This window comes from Amia ocellicauda, chromosome 17 (genome assembly GCF_036373705.1).
Source record: "Amia ocellicauda isolate fAmiCal2 chromosome 17, fAmiCal2.hap1, whole genome shotgun sequence".
Classification (NCBI taxonomy): domain Eukaryota; kingdom Metazoa; phylum Chordata; class Actinopteri; order Amiiformes; family Amiidae; genus Amia; species Amia ocellicauda.
This window is the reverse complement of record NC_089866.1, coordinates 20,059,199-20,082,759: the sequence shown is the minus strand read 5'-3', so window position 1 is coordinate 20,082,759 and position 23,561 is coordinate 20,059,199. Positions and strand designations below refer to the sequence as shown.

The window sequence follows — 23,561 nt, the reverse complement described above, 5'->3', positions numbered from 1 at the left end:
GTTTTTTTTTCTTTTATTTTTTTGGTTTCATTGTGTGTCTATGTATGTGGGGTTTGATCTTGTCATAGTCAATGTAAAGAGCTTGCCTGATTAACCCAATAATGCCCCCTTAAGCAAGTGCCATAAGTGGTGTGCCACATCTATACAATATTAGTTTTGCAAGCCAGAAAGCCCATTTCATAGGTAGGTTTTATTTTACTATTTTATTTTATTTTAGTCCGTGGTGTCGGCTAAATATCCGTGATTCATTTAGTTAGATACCAGAACGGGTGCAGTTTTATTTTCATAAGATCGTCTCAGAGGACTGAAACTGGGCATTACTGGGTTAATAAAGCTGGGATTTGTCCTTCAGGAGTATCTGAGGGCGTAGACCTCCGACAGTTTTGGAAGAACAGACAGGCACCACACATAAAATCCTAATACTGTACTGTGTTGATTCTTCTTTAAGAAATGTGATATTTTTTTCAACTCCTTAAAACAACAAACATACATACATATATAATAATCCTGTGGAAACGTAATGGTTTTTATGTTCTTGTTGTTGCTGTTGTTGTTGATGTTGTTGTTGTTGTTGTTTTTCATTTTTATTTTTGGAAAAAATAAACCGAAAAAATCATTGAAAAAGAAATTTACCAAACTATGTAGGGCTTATTTATTCAGGTGCCTACTAATACACATTCAGTAATTTTCATCTCTGCCTATGCTATTTAAACTTGAAGAAGACCACAGAAATTCTCCAGTCTCTGTATTTACATACCTCAGGTTGATTGAAAGTGCTTTATTCATATGCCACATTTTATAATTCCTCATGCATGTAGCTCTGCATGGTTGATGAGTGACAATAAAAATACAGATCATGAATTCTAGTTTATTCTTTTACTGTTTCACACTTAGCTTTAATTTTTCCTTCCCCTGCAGTTTGCAATAGGGTTACTGACCAGTGCCTGACCTACTTCAAACGATGTGGGAACATCTGTCACATTGACTTGCGGTACTGCAAACAAGTGACCAAGGAAGGCTGTGAACAGTTCATAGCAGAGATGTCTGTAAGCGTACAGTTTGGACTTGTAGAGGAAAAACTACTGCAGAAACTGAGCTAGTTAATACTGGACTTTAACACACCACAAAAAAAAAAAAAAAAAAAAAAAAAACTGTCATCGTTTCAGATGGAACAGCTACATGTGGGATCTCAGACTCACTTGTTTTTAAAGTTGGGATTTTTTTCACATAACGGGGAAATTCAGCATTGGACAGAATCAATCAAACAAACAAACAAACCCAGTGCAAAAACAAACATTAATGTGATTTAGATACAGAAGATTGAAGTTCAAGTTTAGGCTTCTATCGGGATATTCCACCAGTAACTCAAGGAAACAGGCGCATACCATTGTACTCTTTAAACATCGAAGGGTCCCACATTGGATTTTTCAACTTGTACAGAATCTGGGCAAAACTTGGCTTTGTGGAGCGAATGTCAATAAAAGCATGTTTTTTTTGTTTTGTTTTTTTATTTATACTGTTAAAATCTAACATTTTCAGTTGTTAACTTGTAAGAAAAAACAAACATAAACAAAAATCGCATTGTGTTCAAGGAATCGAAAAAGGACCACATTCGGTGCATTCGTTTTTTTTATTATTATTTTGTTTTAACCTTGTTAATTAATAATGTTGTTTTGTTACAAAACAAACCTCATGCATTATGCAGAAATATTTTTGTATGAGAAAGTGTTTGAAGCTCTCTATATATGCAGTATTGAATGCACCCTGGTTTACCATTTTGACAATTTTCAATCTGCATTTTCTTTGGCTGACTTTAACCTGTTCTTCAGATTTATGCCTATAATAGCTTGTCCAGATCGAGGTGTTAATATATTAATTTATGCTGTGGTGTTTTATCTGACGTAGGTATTCAGACATGTCAGTTCAAAGGTACTTTATCCCTTTCATATGCCTATGTAACAATGTCTATTTCAATGTCTTTATACCTGGGAATTCTAGGAAAACTATTTGCACTGTTTGACTTGAATAAATACAGCTATTTTTTCCAAGGTTCATCAACTATTTATATCGGGAGGGTTGGAGGGCTGTTTTGTATAGACACCCTGTTCTACGAGACCATTTAAATACTTACTATATCACGCTTAGCTGTAAATTATAGCAAATGCCTGAGATTGTGACTGTTTAATATGAACAAAGCACTAGGATTTTACCATTCAGAAGCAGGGAAAGGATCCCAGAACCTCTTAGGGAATTTTATCCCCTTCCAAATTTCTAATTTCTACAGCACTCACATATAAAATGCAGCAAAAATGAACACACAACCCCTACCAGTGAATGAACATGCTATGTTGCTAGCTGTGCATCCTGTAAAATCTTCCATGTGCATGTCATGTTTTTGAATCATTAGCCATTTCTAGACTCTTTGTTCCTCGGATTAAACATGACACAGCTCCGTGCCTTGAAGGCAAGAATAGCTGTTGGTGACATCAAATCATTGCAGTTTAAATAGATGCTATCTTACTCCCAGATCCTTTTGTAGGTTTTAAGCGTATTTTCACTGCGTAATCTAATTTTAAATTAAAGATACAGAATTTGCCTTTTTTTTTTGTATAAATTCTCCTCACTTTTAGATTGTAAATGACTTGTAATATCTGATCTGGACAGTTAATCACCTGAAGGAACTGCTTGATACAGGCATGTCATTACCAGATAGTATTTACTACCCTTGTTTCTTTTTCTAAATGAAAACAAAAAAGCCCTTAAGAAACCATACCAATCTAAAGGTTAATATATGCTTTTCCAACTCAAATGTTTTTTGTTTGAGGGAGAAATCCATGTATGTGTTGAATTATTTCAGTTAGCGCTCCTGTTAAACACTTGGATTGCTGGGGGTGGGAAGGTTATGTATGTAACATTAAAATATTGCCTTTAATATCATGTTACAATATTTTGTGGGGGGGCGGGTTGGGGGTGGTTAAGAGACAGAATCGTCACTAAGCACCTATCTCTGTTGCCAAAACTGAAGCTTAACAATGACGTTTTATTCTTGGAAGTGAACTGGACAAAGATTTCAGTACCAATTTGAATTGAGAGTAGACTTTTATTACACTTCATGTTTTACATGTGCAGGGCAATATGTGTATTGAATTATTTTAATAACACTTCTCCATCCACAAGGATGAAATTTCAATAAACTACACTCCGAGTCTCCTTACAACCCAGAGATTCCTAAAATGTTAACCTCTCAAGGTTGGTACTTTTAGTCAGCAGTTTAGAAAAACCAATGTCTTTGACACTGTGTAAGTGGGTTGTACAGTGGGGGAAAAAAGTATTTGATCCCCTGCTGATTTTGTACGTTTGGCCACTGACAAAGAAATGATCAGTCTATAATTTTAATGGTAGGTGTATTTTAACAGTGAGAGACAGAATAACAAAAAAATCCAGAAAAACGCATTTCAAAAAAGTAATAAATTGATTTGCATGTTAATGAGGGAAATAAGTATTTGACCCCTTCGACTTAGTACTTGGTGGCAAAACCCTTGTTGGCAATCACAGAGGTCAGACGTTTCTTGTAGTTGGCCACCAGGTTTGCACACATCTCAGGAGGGATTTTGTCCCACTCCTCTTTGCAGATCCTCTCCAAGTCATTAAGGTTTCGAGGCTGACGTTTGGCAACTCGAACCTTCAGCTCCCTCCACAGATTTTCTATGGGATTAAGGTCTGGAGACTGGCTAGGCCACTCCAGGACCTTAATGTGCTTCTTCTTGAGCCACTCCTTTGTTGCCTTGGCTGTGTGTTTTGGGTCATTGTCATGCTGGAATACCCATCCACGACCCATTTTCAATGCCCTGGCTGAGGGAAGGAGGTTCTCACCCAAGATTTGACGGTACATGGCCCCGTTCATCGTCCCTTTGATGCGGTGCAGTTGTCCTGTCCCCTTAGCAGAAAAACACCCCCAAAGTATAATGTTTCCACCTCCATGTTTGACGGTGGGGATGGTGTTCTTGGGGTCATTCCTCCTCCTCCAAACACGGCGAGTTGAGTTGATGCCAAAGAGCTCGATTTTGGTCTCATCTGACCACAACACTTTCACCCAGTTCTCCTCTGAATCATTCAGATGTTCATTGGCAAACTTCAGACGGGCCTGTACATGTGCTTTCTTGAGCAGGGGGACCTTGCGGGCGCTGCAGGATTTCAGTCCTTCACGGCGTAGTGTTACCAATTGTTTTCTTGGTGACTATGGTCCCAGCTGCCTTGAGATCATTAACAAGATCCTCCCGTGTAGTTCTGGGCTGATTCCTCACCGTTCTCATGATCATTGAAACTCCACGAGGTGAGATCTTGCATGGAGCCCCAGACCGAGGGAGACTGACAGTTATTTTGTGTTTCTTCCATTTGCGAATAATCGCACCAACTGTTGTCACCTTCTCACCAAGCTGCTTGGCGATGGTCTTGTAGCCCATTCCAGCCTTGTGTAGGTCTACAATCTTGTCCCTGACATCCTTGGACAGCTCTTTGGTCTTGGCCATGCTGGAGAGTTTGGAATCTGATTGATTGATTGATTGATTGCTTCTGTGGACAGGTGTCTTTTATACAGGTAACGAGCTGAGATTAGGAGCACTCCCTTTAAGAGAGTGCTCCTAATCTCAGCTCGTTACCTCTATAAAAGACACCTGGGAGCCAGAAATCTTGCTGATTGATAGGGGATCAAATACTTATTTCCCTCATTAACATGCAAATCAATGTATAACTTTTTTGAAATGCGTTTTTCTGAATTTTTTTGTTGTTATTCTGTCTCTCACTGTTAAAATACACCTACCATTAAAATTATAGACTGATCATTTCTTTGTCAGTGGGCAAACGTACAAAATCAGCAGGGGATCAAATACTTTTTTCCCTCACTGTATTAAATCCCTTCAGTTTCTTGTGGATCATTAAGATTGGGGAGGCAGCAACACTGTAAGCATCTTTCTTGCTGCTGGTCCTAGCTAGCAGTGGGAGAGAAATTCAAAAGAAAGGAAGACGGGCGGAGTCTGAGTCCACTGGAGGAGAGCGTGAACAGAGTGGTGTGAAAGAACCGCTCGTCTTTTTTTTTCACACATCTGCAGCCCTGCTGTGTGTCCGCAGGGGAAAAGCTTCAGGGCTTCCTTTGAAGGTGCTTCTTTAAAATAAAATGATTTGAGCATTGTTTATTGTGCAGCAGTGTCACTAACAGATTGTTACAGAGACTGTTTCGAAACATGAGAAAGCAGCACATACTGTAATTAGTCAAGGTACTGTATTTTTATTAAAGTTTTTTTTTTATTATTTACCAAAATAAAAAGTTCAACATTCCAAAATACAAAGACCAGACCTGGCAAACTGTTTGCTCACAGTACACTTTCCACGCAGGCCCCTCTATGACCTACAGCCTGCTCTGGTAGCCTTGGAGTTGTCTGTTTGTGACATCATAGTGAAATAGCAGCAATTTCCTTTATTTCCTTCATGAAAGTGTTTTGTATGGTGCTTTAATACAGAATATCTCATTGATTACAGAGCAGAGCAGGCTGAGGGAAAGAAAAAGTTAAATAAAAGAGAAGAAGAAAAAAAGAGACAACTAAATCTTTAATCAGAAGCAAAAATGACGAAGAGAGAAGATCCCATAAGGCTTCAGCTAACTCTGCTTTTCCATCAACCTCTATGTAGACCAAGAGAATTCACATCATTCACATTTCAACCAGTCACAGAACGATTTTACTCAATGATTATAAATTCATCAAATTTAAAAGGACATTGTTGAAAAGTAGATAGATATTAAACATTCAAAGCAAATGATGTGGGTGGGGGGAGTACATCTTATAGGTTACAGTGATATGAAACATTATATGCAATGCTGTACAGCAATGTTTTCCCCCTATGATTCTATTAGACCACAAGCGTGAGTTAATAAACTTGCAGATAGAGCATCATGTTCATTTTAGTTCTACATATTAACCTAATCAATTAACCAAAACCATTAAAACACATTCAAATAAGTCCGCCCCCCCGCCCCCTCCAAAACAAAATGTACAAAATGTAATTACAAAAAAAGGTCACTCACTATGTCCTCACTGATGTGTATATGAAAATTAACTTCCATAAAAGGGCGGGAGCAGGGGGGCGGAGCAAAAGAAGTAATTAGCACCCGTGTTTTCTATTTATTTCAACATTGGAAATGAATGCTGAACAATAACAAAAGCAATTACGATGAACATAGTCGGAACTCCTCCAAAGTCCTAGAAGGAACATTTAAATGATGGTAGGATGCGACCTTGGCATTGTCCTGTAACTCTGTCGAGAGGAGATGGTCTTTATTGCTCTGTTGGGTTTTGAGAAGTACAGGTACAGAACACCCTTGGAGCTACACTGAAGCCCTGCGGTCATGAGATCTAATTCACAGTGCGTACTGAGCCCATGGTTACTCCTGTGCAGTGGGAATATCCGGTCCGGTCTCCAGGTTAATTCAGTGAGACGGACTAATAATCCACATCCACAACAGCCAGTACTGAATACTGCGAGTACGAAGGGAATGAAAAGCTTATATGGAAAAAAAAAAAATTCCATTGATGTGTTTCTAGTTTGGCACCCAAACAGATCCATGTGTGGATGACTGCGCTTCTCCTGCTAATAGGGTACTTTGGTTAACGAGAACCCCGGTAATATATATATTTTTTTATCACATATACACCATAATATATAGATTATATTCTAAATTATAAAATTATTTTTCTAATCTGAATTTAGAAGATGCCAAAATATAAGGACAGTTACTTTCTTGCTAAATTACATTGATCAATTTGGCAGGTTCAAGAAAAGCATATTAAAATATATATATATATTTTTATTACTGCACACACTTTGCCAATTTATTATTATTGAAGTGTTTTAATTATGTTAATGGAGACCATTAATCCCAGTGTTGTCTGAGGTCAGATTTAAGATGGATACTAAGGGCACCAAATCCAAGGATAATCTTTTCCAGTGCAGCATTCATCTGTCCTGAATGGCATAAAGGACTTGCACTACGAAACAATATCACATTGACGTTAACTGAAGCGGGCACTAAGAATACTACGCACTTTCACACTATATGCAGTCACTTTGTTTTTGGTCCAGGTTTCCTTATTATATTTCCAAATCTGCTTTGGCAGTGGTTAATTAAATAGCAACCTAATGTGAAGGATGTCAGCATTAGCTACAACTTATGTCCAAAAAAAATAAAATAAAATTTACAATAGAGCTGGAAAATCAAAGGTGTGTTTTATTAAACAAAACAAAAGCAGCCACTTTCAATGTATGGCCATAAAATAATGTCCAAACTAGAGAGAGAAAAAAGTTACCATGTAAGAACTCTAAGATGGAGGTGTGTGACACGGCTAGGACTTGAACACATGCACGGCCCGCACCACGTACTGCCGGCAGATGGGACACTCGCTCATTCTCTTCCCACACTTGGTGCAGGTGACCATGTGGCCGCACTCCAGGAGCACACAGTCAATCACAGCGTCCATACAAATCCGGCAGAGGTTGTCGTCGCTGTTCAGCTGCATCTTCTCCCCGTCTGAGGGAAAAGGGAAAAGAAAAGGTATAACACAAAAGTCCCACTTCCACTTCAGCACTGTGCATGAGCAGCTCCTTGCCTGGAAATGTGGGAAGCCTTCCCAAGATGCATTGGGGCAGCAAAGCTCCATTCCTTCTAGGCTTCCCTGTTCATTCTGTGCTATTGATGCTGAATTATAATGGCTGAACACCCAGCTCAATTTAACTTAACAAATTTGTTTAAATAGTACAAGTGCACTTGTTTTGTTATGGAACTCCAGTTGCAGATAGTATCCTTACACAGCAACACTAAAACCGTGAGCTATCAGAAGAGGTGCCCTGTAGATTATCCTAATTCAGTCCATCAGTATTTCACAGATTGCTGTTAACCATCTTGTTCAACCTCAGGGGCAGAGCAAAGACACCTGCTCAGGAGTAACGATGCAGTTTAAACAGGCTAAACTGATTGTTCAGTTTGAGACTGTGAGTTCATGGACAGCCAGTGATCTGACAGAAGAATTACATGCTCAGGAAACAAAGAAACATGGCCCGTTTCAGAGATGATCCAACTGGGGGACAACCAGACCGGTTACAGAGGAAGGGAGGTGGGTATACCAACACATCAGGACAATGTGAAAGGAGGTATCATGTTTTAAATGTGCTTGTAGATACAAGCACATTTGTATATGAGGACAACACAGTTCTATGATATGAAAAGCCCATTTAAAACAGACTGGGCATCTTGTGTTTATTCAGTCTTTTTCAGCACCTTCAATCTGCTATCCCACTGCCACGAGGAAACATCTCTTTAAATGTCTGTCTTCTCATTGAAGTCGTAGTGTGTAAACCATCTCTAAGTCTACAAAATTGCATTCCATATTATTTTTTAATAATCTAAAGCCTTTGGATTTAAAAATAAAATGGAATGCAAGAGTGATCAGAGGGTTGAAATTGACTGTAAGATGTCGAAGCTAAGACACCCATGCTTTGGACCGGATCCCTGATTTTTTCTTCTTTTATAAGCAACTCGTCTCAGCTCAAGGATTTAAGCTCAAAGAATCCAAGCATCTTTGCGAATGCTTTGACCATCCGTTTCCCAGCATGCATCTCTGTAGTGTTTATCTCGACTGTGCAGCATGCAGGTAGAGCAGCAGTTTATTTGGCCGTTGCGGTTTTTAATGGCAAGGCTTGACATGTATGCATGCAGAAATGCAACGGTGACGAACAGCATGAGAACAGCATGGAAGGGTTATGCATGGTCACTGTCTTACACAGTACTCATCTCTTACCTCCAACTCCACCATTGCAGATTGGCTGAGGGTATGCTACCACTTTGTGGGGAGTAAAGCACAGTGGTTAGAAACAGCCACCTCTGCATTTCGGAGTCTAGTACAGAGCGGTCTTATGCGTTTGCAATAAGCAAAAATGTAAAAAAAAAAAAAAAAAAAAAAAAAAAGGATGACTAACAGTGTGGCAGGAAGCCAACTGTCAGTGCTCTCATGAAGAGCTCACTGTTTTGGTACATTTCTTTAACTTATCAGTACTAGTATTTGTGCAATGAGGAAAATGCAACATTTCCAGTTTGGAGAATTGATTTGACAGTCATTTCAAATGTGGAATTCTAAGGGAGGCTGAGAAAGAGGACATGTCGTTTAGACTGACAGCTGTATAAGAATATAGGATTTATTGGCAGATCTTTTTTTTTCTTCTTCCGTTTAAAGCTACCTCAGGGCACTGGGTGGTGACTTTAATGTAACTGGTGCATTGCGAGTGTGAGTGTGTGTGGTTAACGCAGTGTAATGGATGCGTTTGAAGTTTTCTTGCCCCCAGTGGCCTCGGACACATTAACAACACTTTGCAAAGCAGCAGTTGCTGGGATTTAACATTCCCATAACAGACAGACACTATTACAAAAAAAAAGGGAACACTCCCTGTGACACTGTGTCATTACAGAACAGACAGTATTGACAGGTCTGGTACTGTACAGCTGGGAAATTATTATTTTTAACCATTTGGAAACCCACATGAGGAACTCTAGATAATTCTAAACCAGAGCTTCCATTCTCTACAGTGAACAAGAGGTACAGTTAGTAGGGGGGGAAATTAAATAATACATTACACTGTTTTTTCAAGCCTTCAGTTATAGTATTAGGAATTGCTTTCTTCCCTGTCCAAGGTAAAACAGGAACTGGAAATGTATTCCAGCTTGATGTTCTTCCTGTAGCACCCTCTCCTGCCAATTCATTTCAGAATGTCGGGTCATAAAGAAATGTGGTTGTGGTTTACAGAATAAATGTATTAACAAAAAACAACAAGGTACACATTTTCCAGAAATAAATCTTATATAAAATATTAAATATATAGTCAGATGTACGCTTACCTGCAGTTATACTGTTGTTCACATTTTCCACTAGGAGAGAGAGAGAGAAAAGTTAGCCTAGGTTGTGTGTGAGGTATAAATCCCTTGAACCGAGAAGGTGAGAGCTCTGCTTACGCGACTTCCGGTTGTTCTCGTTCTCCCGGTATAGCCGTCCCACGCGCTCCACCAGTTCCCACTTCTCACAGCACCCTGAATAGTTCACAAAGTTGCGGGTCAGGATCTCCTTGAGCTGCCTCACCGAGAGGGCCTCGATCTCCTCCGCACTGGATATGTCGGACAGGGATGCCCTCGCCCGCTTCCGAGAGACAGGGCTTGCCTTTGGAGGAAAGAAGCGGGAGGAGAGTTAATAAGGCTCGCTCTACACTGGGGGACAGATGAGGGGGACCAGTCTTGATAAAGAGGTTTGTTCTCTCGGATGTGCATTTGGCCACTAGCCATGACTGGAACAGAGCGGACCCCTAGTCTGAACCAGGTACGCTGCGGTTGAAGGGCAGTAATGAAGGACCTTATATTTGTATAGTTCTGGGCTCAACCCTAAAGGCTGCATCTCTGACAGCTCCTTTGCAAACGGAAAAAGTTCATAGCCAAGAATTACTGATGCAACTGCTGTAGCCCCATCTGCTTTTGGGAGCAATGAGCCCAACATGAAGGGAAAGCCCTCCAACCCAACACTCACCTCTTCTACTGCACTCTCGCCTGGCTCCAGATTCAAGAGAGAGATCGACGTGCCGTCACCTTGTTCCTGCTAAAAAACCGATACAAGAAAATGCAAAAAAACACAACAAATGGGTACATTAAGGATGGTGTCCCAAGTGTATTAAATTACCCATCAGTGGATCTAGTCAAATCCTTTCCGTGTATTTCAGAAATCGTTTTGTTGCCCTTTAAACGGATCGAAAACCTTCCCTACAATATGGTTCAGTGTAAATTGCTGGGCCAGTGCCTCTGTGACAGAAGGCCCAATGCCTGTTAATGCAGGCTCATATTTACTTCAATTCCAACTGGTTTCTAAATAGGCTTTTTAACTCCAACGGGGGCCACCTACCTTAACAGCAACACGCGGTTATTAATAGAAAGTCGCACAGGCTGAAAACATATGGGAATGCTGCAGGATGCCGTGATCAATCTGGACTTCCCTGTCTGGGCTGACTTAAGCAACGTTGTTTAAATCAAATTATGTCAAATTAACGCCCTGGCGCTCTAGTGGCCCAATGCGATTAGATATTACAGTCATAAACTGCTGTTTCACAGGCAGGCTTGGCTGCTGGAGACGTGAAATAAAAATAAATAAGAATGATGAATAAAATGTGTTTTTCCCTTCCCCCATACGTTTAAAGCCATTAGCTAATGGTTTTCATTCCAGCAGCATGACATCATTGTTTCTGTAGGAGAGAGACTGCGCTGCACTCCCCCTGCCTGCAGACTCAAACACCACAGAGAAGCTGTAGCGGTTTTCTAACCTCATCAGAGCTGCCATCCAACCTGGCAAAGCAGCCCCTCCCCCCCCCACCACAATGCAGGGGTTTCCTCTTCACGCATCCCCCCCCACCCCACCTCACAGTCTCAAACAGGCATATATTTCCTTACAGGTTCTTGACAGGAGCTTCTGATTGGAAAGGGCAGATGGTAATGATTTCAATTAAATAGAAAGCGTTTCGATTTTTTTTTAAACATTCCAGTTAATTAGAAGTGCTGTATTGTTGACGGGTCTTGATTTCCGGCTTTTTGGACTCACTTCGCTCAGCCACGTTTCTCCGGTTTCCATGTTCGCAGGTTCTTGTGTGCCTTTCTTAAAACGGTGAAGCAGGGCTGAGCGGCAACATCACAGGCTGGTGCGATTTCATAGCAAACCCCCGGGAGACGCAGTGGTTTAGTACCATCTAATTTAACACATTCCTGTGCAGCCCTGAACACAGCCCATGAATGCCAAGGCAGAAATAACAGCGCTTACAGGCAGCAGAGCACTTCAGATGTGAAAGTCAGTTGTGTCAGCGGAATATGCATGACCTTTTCGGCTGAATTTCTTTTTATAGACATTTTGTTCATCTCGTTTAATTCTTACTCGGCCACAAAAGACCTAACAAGCGATAAGATATTGTTAGCATAGATCATTTTACCCAACAAAACCTGTTGAATACAGCACTTAAATAGTGGTTGTAGAGGTAACGGACTATACATGTTAAAGACGCCCATACCGGATTTGTGGTTCCCGAGCTTCCCGAGGTTCCCGAGCTTCCTAGTCTGCCTAATTCTTCTCCCTGAGAGGCAGACAGCGAGGACGTCGAGCGCACAGTGGACAGCGGGGTGGCGAACAGAGACCTGGAGTGCACACTATTTGTGTCCATTTCGTTCTCTGTGTCCGAGCCCTGGTGGCACAGAACAAGGTCCACCAAGTCCTCCTTCTCGCGGCAGGTGTCCGTGGGTATATTCCTCAGGATCAGGTACTGACGCAGGTCCTTTACCCTCAGCCTCATGAGCTGGGGCCGCTGGAAGGCAGTCCCTTTCAGCAGGTGGCACGTGGCACATCTCCGCAGGTTCTCCTGCAGGACTGAGCACAGGGAGCAGAAGTTCTTCTTGCAATCACAGCAGATGTGCTGCAAGAGAAGAAGCAGGAGAGCAAGGTAAGAAAGTGCGTGGCGCCTTTGATTAACATTTTTTTTACTGAGTTACAGTTTATATATGGGAATCATTTAATTGAAAAATGTATTAGGCCCTAATCTATGGGTTTCACATGACTGGGAATACAGAGATGCATCTGTAGGTCACGGATACCTTTAAAAAATAAAAATAAAAACATGAGGTGGTGGCGGTGGCACGACAAGGGGCTTCAGGGTCTCATCACGGTATCTCTGTGCATTCAATCAGCATTGATAAAATGCCTGCCCATACCATAAACCCACCACCACCATGGGGCACTCAATTCACACTGGCAAACCGCTCACCCACACCATACACACTGTCTGCCATGTGCCCAGTACAGATGAAACTGGGATTCATCCGTGAAGAGCACACTTCTCTAGCATGTCAGTGGCCGTCAAAAGTGAGCATTTGCGCGTTGGTTACAATGCCGTACTGCTGTCAGGTCAAGACCCTGGCAAGGACAACGAGATGCTTTCTGACAGTTTGTGCAGACGTTCTTCAGTTGCACAAAGCCACACTTTCATCAGCTGTCTCACACAATGCAGCAAGTGAAGAAGCCAGATGTGGAGGTCCTGGGCTGGTGTGGTGACGTGATCACGCCATTTAATCTGTTTCTTTATGCACTCACCTAAAGGATTATTAGGAACACCACCTAATACTGTGTTTGACCCCCTTTCGCCTTCAGAACTGCCTTAATTCTACGTGGCATTCATTCAACAAGGTGCTGAAAGCATTCTTTAAAAATGTTGGCCCATATTGATAGGATAGCATCTTGCAGTTGATGGAGATTTGTGGGATGCACATCCAGGGCACGAAGCTCCCGTTCCACCACATCCCAAAGATGCTCTATTGGGTTGAGATCTGGTGACTGTGGGGGCCAGTTTAGTACAGTGAACTCATTGTCATGTTCAAGAAACCAATTTGAAATGATTCGACCTTTGTGACATGGTGCATTATCCTGCTGGAAGTAGCCATCAGAGGATGGGTACATGGTGGTCATAAAGGGATGGACATGGTCAGAAACAATGCTCAGGTAGACCGTGGCATTTAAACGATGCCCAATTGGCACTAAGGGGCCTAAAGTGTGCCAAGAAAACATCCCCCATCTATTACACCACCACCACCAGCCTGCACAGTGGTAACAAGGCATGATGGATCCATGTTCTCATTCTGTTTACGCCAAATTCTGACTCTACCATCTGAATGTCTCAACAGAAATCGAGACTCATCAGACTAGGCAACATTTTTCCGGTCTTCAACTGTCCAATTTTGGTGAGCTTGTGCAAATTGTAGACTCTTTTTCCTATTTGTAGTGGAGATGAGTGGTACCCGGTGGGGTCTTCTGCTGTTGTAGCCCATCCGCCTCAAGGTTGTACGTGTTGTGGCTTCACAAATGCTTTGCTGCATACCTCGGTTGTAACGAGTGGTTATTTCAGTCAAAGTTGCTCTTCTATCAGCTTGAATCAGTCGGCCCATTCTCCTCTGACCTCCAGCATCAACAAGGCATTTTCGCCCACAGGACTGCCGCATACTGGATGTTTTTCCCTTTTCACACCATTCTTTGTAAACCCTAGAAATGGTTGTGCGTGAAAATCCCAGTAACTGAGCAGATTGTGAAATACTCAGACCGGCCCGTCTGGCACCAACAACCATGCCACGCTCAAAATTGCTTAAATCACCTTTCTTTCCCATTCAGACATTCAGTTTGGAGTTCAGGAGATTGTCTTGACCAGGACCACACCCCTAAATGCATTGAAGCAACTGCCATGTGATTGGTTGTTTAGATAATCCTTTAGGTGAGTGTGTGTATATATATATATATATATATATATATATATATATATATATATATATATAATTATACACACACACACACACACACACACACACACACACACAGAGGGGTGTTATACTCTGTTCGCTAGCTAAATTTCATTTCAGTTTCTGGTTGAGTAACTCCTCACTTCTCTACCTTACCCGCTGTGTAGTGAGCTGCTGACACAAAATGGCAGTCACACCTCCACAGAGCGCACAGCCCTCACTGCACTACAGAGGTGGATGCCTTTTAGTATTAATATTATTAGTAGTAGCTGAAGTGTTAGGAGGAGATATGGATCAGGGAGCTGCATCATGGCGATAAGAGATACAGAGAGGTGACCAGAGTTGATTAGCAGGGATTAAATACAGCTGACATTGACTATCTTGACGTGAAGAAGCCAGAATGGTGAAATACAATCCTCTCCATTTGTGATCAAATGTAAACCTTAAGTCCAGTCCAGGGAACAAAATTGACCCCTTTTACCAATTCCACATTTCTGAATAGAAACCATCTGCAACCTTAAATATTTACACATGCGTGAGGTCAGATCGTTTCTCTGTTCCAGGAGGGATACCATAGTAACTGCGTTTGGTTAGGATTAAGAATGACATCATCTTCTTGAGCAAGCCAGGAGAGAAAGGGAAAAAAAAAAAAAAACTTTGTTAATTCCTTCCTTTTTTGTGCTTGTTTGCATAGAATTGTAGCTGGACACGGAGTAAACAGTTTTCTCCCTGAACTCCATCCCATCGCTCCACAGACAGGAATTGGCAGAATGTTACTGTCAAACAAAGCAAACCTGCAGTAACCGGAAATCACTGAAGCAGAAGTCACATCAGTGCTGTAGAGAATTCAATACCGCCATCGTTCTCAGACACAGACGTGATTGCTGGGAGCGGACAGCACTTCATCTGCAGTTAATATGATTTTTCACATTTTTATACAAGATCTCCACCCAAACCAAGTGAAATTACTACTGTTTACCCTTGCTGTCTGCAAAGCCCCTCAGTCAGTCATTATCAAGAGATTTCAGAGGATAAGACAAAGTGATAGGGGATGAGATTACATTGTTAATAGAGGATTTGAAGTAGTCTGCGTATCTCCCTTGACAGGCAATACAGTCCCTGGAAATGTGGAAAAAAATGATAAAATCAGAACAGCAGTTTCCCAGAAATATCCTTTAACAACAGATTTTGTCAGTTGTGCCAAAGGCATCGATTGGCACCACGTTGCATTTTCGAAAAGGACATTACCCATATTTATAGCCGCAGCACAGTATAACAAACACCACCACACACTGCATCCCGACCTGTGCAGAAAGACTGCGCCAGAAAACACAACGTTATCCTTTTCTTTATCTCTGCGTCATGCCCTACGTTGGCAAATCAAGGTCAAGCACTGCTACTTTGCCGTCATGTCTTAGCCGTTCTCTGCTGAGCCTCTCCGCAGTGATGCAACCTTCCATTTTTAGCAGCTCTTATCCTGGGCAGCTCTCGGGATACAGCAGATTACACTGGGCCACCGGCAGACTAAACTGGAGTGCTGTGACACCTGACTCTAAACTCTTCCTGGACCTCTTCCCACCTGGAGCAAAAATACCCAAGCAAGGATTAGAGGGGACCACAGGGAGAGAACTCCTTGTGCTTCTGCCTTTGAGAGCAAATAGAAGGTGAACAAGTTCAGAACGAGTCAAACATCCATCCGTGACATCACCAAACGGAAAAGATCCTAGGGTGTAAATAAACAACAACCTGGCCGGCTTCATTTACAGTAAAGAAAACCAAACGGGCTTTGATCAGGTTTTAGTGTCAGGTGTCCAGCTTGGTACATACCTTTCTCCTGAAGACAGAGAAGGCCAGCCCGCAGGCCTTGCAGACCAGGCTGGTGTTCCCTGAGGATGTCGGGGGGTAGGTGGAGTACCCCGCGCTGGGGGCGAACCTGAAGGGCCCGGCTCCTGTGCCAAAGCCTGGTTGCTGTCCTCGCACTGCTCCTGTCCCCATCACTTCATTCAGCAGACCACAGCATGAAGCCCACATAGACGAGGCCCCGGCCTGAGGGAGGCAAAGCACAACACCACTCATTGTACAGAGCAATGACGAGTAGCAATGTAAATCCATCCACTGTGGCAGTGTTGCGATTTTTTCCCATTTCTGTCTCTCGTTTTCTTTTTTTGACACCCCGATTTTGCAGCTGTTAATTATTCACCCTCTGGAATTATTAACACAACCCTCTCTCTGGGACCGTGGGGACATACAACATGCATACATTCTTGTACGATGGGCAGATTTTAGAGAAAGAGAAAAAAAGGAAAAGCATATTATTTATTTTACTTGCACTACATTTGGGGTGGGGGTGGGGTAATAAATGACCTCTAGTGTTCACGTAAAAAATGCAAGACTGGACACCAGCTGACTGACACAATCTGTACCTAGAATTCTGGCAAGGTTCAATTCCTCTCGAATGACCTGTGACAATTGGTCAGTTCTGCATGCAAAATCCCAAAGAAGTACTGTTCTGTAACTGAATATAACACTCCCACCCTACGAAGTGAAACACATTATATATATATAAAAAAGCAGCCATCTTTGTGTCTTGGGAGAGTCTCTCACAATTAATATTTAATACCTCCCAGATCTCAAGCACGCTGTGTTTGTGGAGTACACCTCTACAACATCATGTTCTGTTTTTATAATACCCAAAGAAAAAAAAATGCATTTATTTATTTATATTAAATCTAAGGCTATTTATAGTAACAAACCTATAGAGAGATTGTGAATGTTAAGCAGCCTACTTACTCACAGAAACCTGCCTATTCCAGCAGCCCATTCTAAAAATACAGCGATTGATCTAGCAGCAGTTACGTTTATTAAGCCGTTAAGAACAAAGCGAACTGGACTTAATGAAACTGCCTCACAGGTTAAGACCGAGGAGATGAGAAATCACAGCTGCCTGCTTTCAGATGAAATGATTATCTGCATTTTCATGAGGAGACACAGTGTCAAGTCCTAACAGATTACATTCAAGTCTGTCGCCATACTGCACCTGCCCTTTCTGGCGCTATCAAGTCCTGTATACGGCTGGTGACTGAGAGACACAGCAGTGGGATCCATGCTAATGCTAAACCCTGACAGACTTATACATTCAGTTCAGGTGCATCTATACAGCAGATTCTCCCTGCCTTTGTAGGAGGCCTGACAATATATCGCCTCACATTTTTAACACCGAAAAGAGCACATACATTTCACGATAAGAGGACCTCTGAGCTGGTTCTTGTTCCACTGTGACTTCTCACAGAGGGTAAGGACCCACAGCAAGGCGAGAAAACTATAGCAACAAACAACAGTGTATCTAAGGTAAGTAAGGTAGGTAAGGTGACATGGGCTCTGCCAAGCAATTGCAGAAGTTCCTGCTTTTCTATTCTCCCGGGCTGCAACGCTGACTTGCTTCCCCCTTTCGTATTTAACAATGTGAAGAAATCATGTTCTCCAACCAGAAGAAGCAAATTACACGTAAATATTAGACAGCCCAATGATTGACACCGTGCCATTCATTAACTCAGCTATAGACCTTAGGGAAGGGCAGCACTAACACTGAACACCATTATGTTCACAGCCTTCATAGCAAGCCACATTAAGAGCCAGTCTTGACAGTGTTACCTTAGTATTTGAGTATGCGCAAATGAGGCGAGGGGTTGACAGTGATCTGATAACATGAAGAATTTTACATCAGATTGAAGGAGTAGGTTTAGAGGTGTCCTTCGCCTTGCAAAATAGAAATGTCAACCCTTTGGATGCAAACTGTCCTCCTGGGCACCTCTCTCCAGGTCTAGCATTATACCAGACCTGCGGTTTCTGGTTTCAGCTGCTTATTTCATAGAATTATTTCATATAAACTTCCTATTATCTGGTTTCACCTGCTGAAATGGCAAACTGTAAATCTACACAAAATATCACTGTATGTAATGAGGGTCATGGTGGCCTTGGGAGTAAAATAAATCTCTCTATAGCTCTATAGCTACGATCCATCACCAGACAACAGAGAAATTCCATTGGTCATGTCAAACTGTAATTTTGCAGACTCCTTAATGGTGTTTAGAATGCGTGCAAAACATTTATTAGCCATTAGCTAAAAATTATAGCCTGCTGGAATACTGTCCTACCAAATTATTACTAATGCTTATTTCAGATTACTATGTCTAGGCTACAAAAACATGAACCCGTTAAACCAAACAGCAAGCCTTTATTACATCCAGAGAGATACAAGCAATCTGAGGAGCTGCAGCTGCTAGTATTAACCTGTCTGTGCGGCCTGCTGGCAGAGCTGTGGGCTAGTGCAAGAAGCCGAAACCCTCCCCAGAGTTAATGAATCTCTGCGTGCATGGCAGCTGTGTGCTTGGATAAGGGGAGAGAGCAAATATGTCTTCTGAGGAAAGCGGGGGCCTTAGAAATCAATGATGGAAATGAATGTGTGCCTTCTGTGGCTGGAGGCTCGGAGGGCTGACCATTTGCACGTTGCTCTATCCAGCGATTTCAGATCCTTCCCTGGCTCGTCTCACCACAGCCTCATCCCACACGCAATTTACAATCATCCATGACAGCAACTTACCACAAAACTCAACCGAGCATCAGCACACTAAGATATTCTAGGAATCTCAGAAATAACCGCATAATCCAGGAACAAAGTGCTAATGCTAAAAGGACATCATGGAGCAGTAAAAGCAGGGCTAGAATGGAGAAGAAAAAACGTTTCTCCCCTGCTATCCACTCTAACTGTCACATACTCATTTTGCTCCTGTGCTATAGCATTGAGCATTCCCTACATAAAATAAAAAATCACCTAGATAAGTAATTTTCACAGGTAAATGTATGATAACATTTCACCAGCAATCCACCCCAGCCTTCACAACATCCTCCAGCGAGGTTCACCAAAGCGCCAATGGAAATGAGGCACAATTCACTTGTTTACGAAGACCACAAACAATTATGGGCGAATATACAATTTAGCAAATCCCTGTTTAATCTCCAAGCGCTTATAGCACCCCATATGACAGTGGCACTGCGACTTGGCAGCCATCGCGCAGTAATGTAAACACGGATACGGCCGCGAGGAGATGAAATTGTTTTGGCAATTCTGGACCCATGCCACTGGCTGTGTTTCTTTGTCTCTTTATTGTTCTGCCAATACTAAACACCGTCGTCCGCAGAAAAATAGATGCCAGACTGCTACTACTGTATTCTGTTTCCCCAGTGGATAAGGTGTGAGCGGAAGCATCTGGAGAAAATATAGAATAGAGGTCTCTCGAGGTCAGATTTCTAACCCTTACCATGTATTTGGCTTTCTTCCTTCACACTGCAGGGCAACAGACTATTGGCACAAAGCTGCTAAAAAAAAAGCCAAGTCCATTGCCTACGGTAACAATTAGTACATTTAGAGCCCATCACACCAAGGTATTCCAAATGGCTCTAGTAAACTATGTCTTACTAGAAGATAACACACAAGACTTAAAGAACCCAAGGCAGTCTACATTTTGCACTTACAGGGAAGGTCTGAAAACATGAACACTGTGTACCACTGGTACTTCTAATACATCAGAAGTGTGTTCAAAAGACCTGAACATCAGAGATAGGCCTACATCTTGACCAAGACTCCAGAGAGATGCATCAACCCCTCAGGAGGAGAAGCTATCTGTGAATGCCAACCAAAAACAAAACAAAGTACATTCAAAACCCAAACAGTGCCTTTTTTCTGCTGAAAGCATCAATGACATACTCTGTACAGCACTGCCTAGATCAGGACAAAGACTCTCCGTTTTTTTTTTTTTTTTTTAATAAACAGAACCAGGAAGAAGAAAATGTTACTCCCAAAACACAGACTTAATGCTACAGCAATTTTACTTATTTAGTTGCTTTCTTCAGATCTATGCACTGTTGTGAAGTTCTTCTTCAATGGTCCAGTAGTGGTGTATGCAACAGTATGCCAGCAACGGACAATGGATTGTTGGATAGGTATCAGAGAAAAGTCGATTATAAATTAAGTGTTTATGCAGCAAAGAAATCAAACTTCCCCAGGTGGCACGGCACATAAATCTAAATCGGTGAGGGTGCTGTAATAGTTCAAAATTGATCTGACTTAATTAGCTTGAATGGCAAGAGCCAGTTAACTTCGTAATCTTGCTGGTGAAGAGGTAGATTGTAAACCCCAATAAAGAATGATGAATGAGTTACATCGTTTTACATAAAGATTATTCCTTCTTTTTCAATTTCCTCGTTACCACAATAACAATAAAAGGTCTCTGCTTCTGAGGTTCCCCGGAATATTAAAATTTGACTGGCATTTTTAATAAGTGTGTCTATCGGATCTTTCCCCTTCCGAACGCCTGATTTCTGTCAAAGTAATATTTATCTGGTTTAATCTGGCTTTCAAAGTGACAGCCAAATAACCTAATGTAGTTTACCTGAAACACATTAAGCAAGGAGGGCGACAATAGGGCCAGGGAGCTTAGATAGCCAACACAAGATGATAATACCAATATCCAGGGTTTGACCCCCATCTGCTCACAATGCAGTCCAAGGTGATGCAATATCACAGAATCATGTTAAATGTCTAACTCCTAAAGGGGGATTTATAACTGCAGAAATGTGTTACAAAAATATTATCATATCATCACAGAGAGAGTAAAATCTGTCTATCTTAATTTTTGCAATATTGAGTTATGATCATTAACTCGAAATGCAATTATAAGTTCTGACTAAACAGTGATCTACTACAGTCTATATCATTTATTTTGCTCATTTTCATGTGCACAGTGTTTGACAAACTTGTGAAGTAGAATTGCTCCGAGCAGACACGACTGAGATGAGCAAAGTGATACCTGTCCAAATTAAATTCGCAACATGGACTGGCAACTAATATACATTATATATATATATATATATATATATATATATATATATATATATATATATATATATATATATATATATATATATATATACACACACACACACACACACACACACACACACACACACACACATACATACATACACAGCACATGTCCAATAGGCGAGTGTAAATGAATAACACTTTCCCCATCTAAAATATTATATATGTAAAGAAAGAAAAAGAAACAAGGTGACAATCCTTGTACATACATAACAGGTAACCCAACTTCTTCACTGTGGAGCACAAACAATTAGTTGATTGACAGATAACAGCACAATTTCCCCAATTAGCGAAGGTTAATTTCACTTTGTGTTTTGGATGTTATTAGCATCCTTATTGAAAAACTGCAACAGGAAAAAACGCGACTTATAACGCATAACAAAACCCGCAAATAGCCTTTTTTTTCCCTTTCTTTCTCCGTCGTGTGCAAGACATCAGTGACAGTAATGGGAAATGTGATCACACTGGAAAGGATTGCTAGGCAAGTTACTCCATTATCAAAACGGAAGCCGGATCTAAAGTGATCTCTGCAGTGGGACGATGAATGCCACCACATTATGATCTGCCTATTGTTGTGCAAAGATGCACAATAAAGCAACACGAATAATAGAGAGATTTTGCAGTATAACTCGATTACCGGTGGAAAATATAACCATTGACATCGTAGGACAGAAGAAATGACCCTGCGCCCCCAAGCACACTGGTATTATCATCTCATTATCAAATACATAAAACTGCATTGCATCTAACACCTTAACTGTAGCTAAAATGCAATCAGCGTCATTTAGTGCTTTTCTTCCACCCCCGATTTGCAGAAGAGCATTTTCTAAGCTGACTTCAGTCCAACCGCCCCCCCTACATCAGCACCACATACATGCCCAGTGCACAGCATTACAAGTCTAAGATGCTCTTCATTAGGGCGATTTCGCGATACAATGCAATATATTTTCCTAAAACAACGAAAACCGTACCTTCATGACAACTCCCGGGTGTGAATTTTAGCAAAAGATATTAAAAGGATGACCATTGCAAGAACACTAGGCAGCACTTCATTACGTCGACGTCTTCCGTCACTCCCAGGGATTTTTGTAGAACGAGCAGGATGATAGACATGCGATCCACCAATCACAACGCACGGATAGTAACCGCAACCAATGGGCGCTCGCAATACCTCACCATGGGGCGGCCCTAGCGCGTCATGTGGGCATGTGTAGGCGACCGTCTCTCTGCCGTCTCCTGTGGCACAGACAGACCTCGGCTATTGTGCGCGCTGGCGACGCAGTTGTCATTATGACAGTTTCAATGCATCTAGTTTTGTTTCTATTCGCAGACATTTTGAAGAAGTGAATGCATTCACATCTGCAGCAGCTGCGGCGCCCTGGATGATGCTGTATAGCTAATTAGGACATCTACACCACCCAACCCCCGCGCATATACAATGCATGATCATACTTATAATATATGCTTATACGTATGGGTTACTACGGATCAATTACGTAGCTAAACCACACTGCAGTAAAAACAATAGCAACAAAACATCCCCAACAGGGTGCAGTTTGAAGGATTAAAAGTGATGAAACAGCAGCTATAATCAGTCTAGTATTATTATTCTGCCCTGGCTGTTGGTCGTGGATTTCTATTGAGCTGTACGTTTAAAAAAGCAAGCAGATTTTTTCAGTTTCCACAAGTCACCTTTACAACCGTGTCCCACGCTGCGGCGAGGTGAATAGGAAGGTGACAGTACACGCAGAGATATAAATACTACCCTTTCTCTGCCACCTACTCTATAAATGTAGGTCAAACTTTTAAATTCATTTTAGGATTAGGTGGGTTGTTAGCCTGTGAATTATAAGAGGCTAAAATATGAGGCGTCAGTTCTTCTCTAATAAACTGATATGTAGCCTAAACAAATTAATAATAATGATGATAATAATAATAATACATTTGGTGTGTAAACTTGGACTGGCGATCCTCGATCGCCAGTCCAAGTTTACACACCAAATGTATTCTCATGTCATGTATTTAATGTCATGTTTTAATTAAATATCGCTATGCTATTATTACACAGAGTACAGTTGTCCCATTCCCTAGTGAGAAATATACCATCTTCCACTTACGTCTTAATCAAACTCCGATTACACCATACGAACCGGAAACCGGAACTCCATCCACTGCTCGGCTCTCTGCTCAGTGGCCTGCAAAGGATGCTGGGAACGGAAGGGT

The 23,561-nt window shown here is 41.6% G+C and overlaps 2 protein-coding genes across 6 annotated transcripts in view; one reads left to right on the top strand and one right to left on the bottom strand.

Moving 5' to 3' along the window:
- The window catches only part of kdm2bb (lysine (K)-specific demethylase 2Bb), a 65,513-nt gene extending 62,581 nt beyond the window's left edge, over positions 1-2,932 (top strand). For both annotated transcript variants that reach the window (XM_066689120.1, XM_066689119.1), the window contains exon 21: positions 919-2,932. In XM_066689120.1, coding sequence (XP_066545217.1) covers positions 919-1,100 — 182 coding nt within the window. In that variant the 3' untranslated portion in view covers positions 1,101-2,932. The remainder of the gene's footprint in view (positions 1-918) is intronic.
- Positions 2,933-5,590: 2,658 nt separating this feature from the next.
- Positions 5,591-23,544, bottom strand: LOC136712298 (E3 ubiquitin-protein ligase RNF34). Of its 4 annotated transcripts, none has more exons than XM_066688783.1 (8): positions 23,456-23,544; positions 16,226-16,444; positions 12,133-12,531; positions 10,614-10,682; positions 10,052-10,253; positions 9,938-9,967; positions 8,847-8,888; positions 5,591-7,579 (listed from the first exon to the last, which is right to left on the bottom strand). In XM_066688783.1, exons 2-8 carry the CDS (start codon positions 16,427-16,429, stop codon positions 7,395-7,397), a joined length of 1,131 nt encoding a protein of 376 aa, XP_066544880.1. In that variant the 5' UTR covers positions 16,430-16,444; positions 23,456-23,544; the 3' UTR covers positions 5,591-7,394. The 4 variants fall into 4 exon arrangements, with proteins under 4 accessions (XP_066544880.1, XP_066544879.1, XP_066544881.1 ...); XM_066688782.1 differs by lacking the exon at positions 23,456-23,544 and adding an exon at positions 22,310-22,434; XM_066688784.1 differs by lacking the exon at positions 23,456-23,544 and adding an exon at positions 17,632-17,652.
- Positions 23,545-23,561: the final 17 nt, after the last annotated feature.

Coding starts and splice junctions, on each gene's coding strand:
- LOC136712298 (XM_066688782.1), bottom strand. Junction 10,683..12,132: donor GCTCGGGAACCACAAATCCG/GTATGGGCGTCT, acceptor TCGGTTTTTTAG/CAGGAACAAGGTGACGGCAC. Junction 9,968..10,051: donor CGAGAACAACCGGAAGTCGC/GTAAGCAGAGCT, acceptor TCTCTCTCCTAG/TGGAAAATGTGAACAACAGT.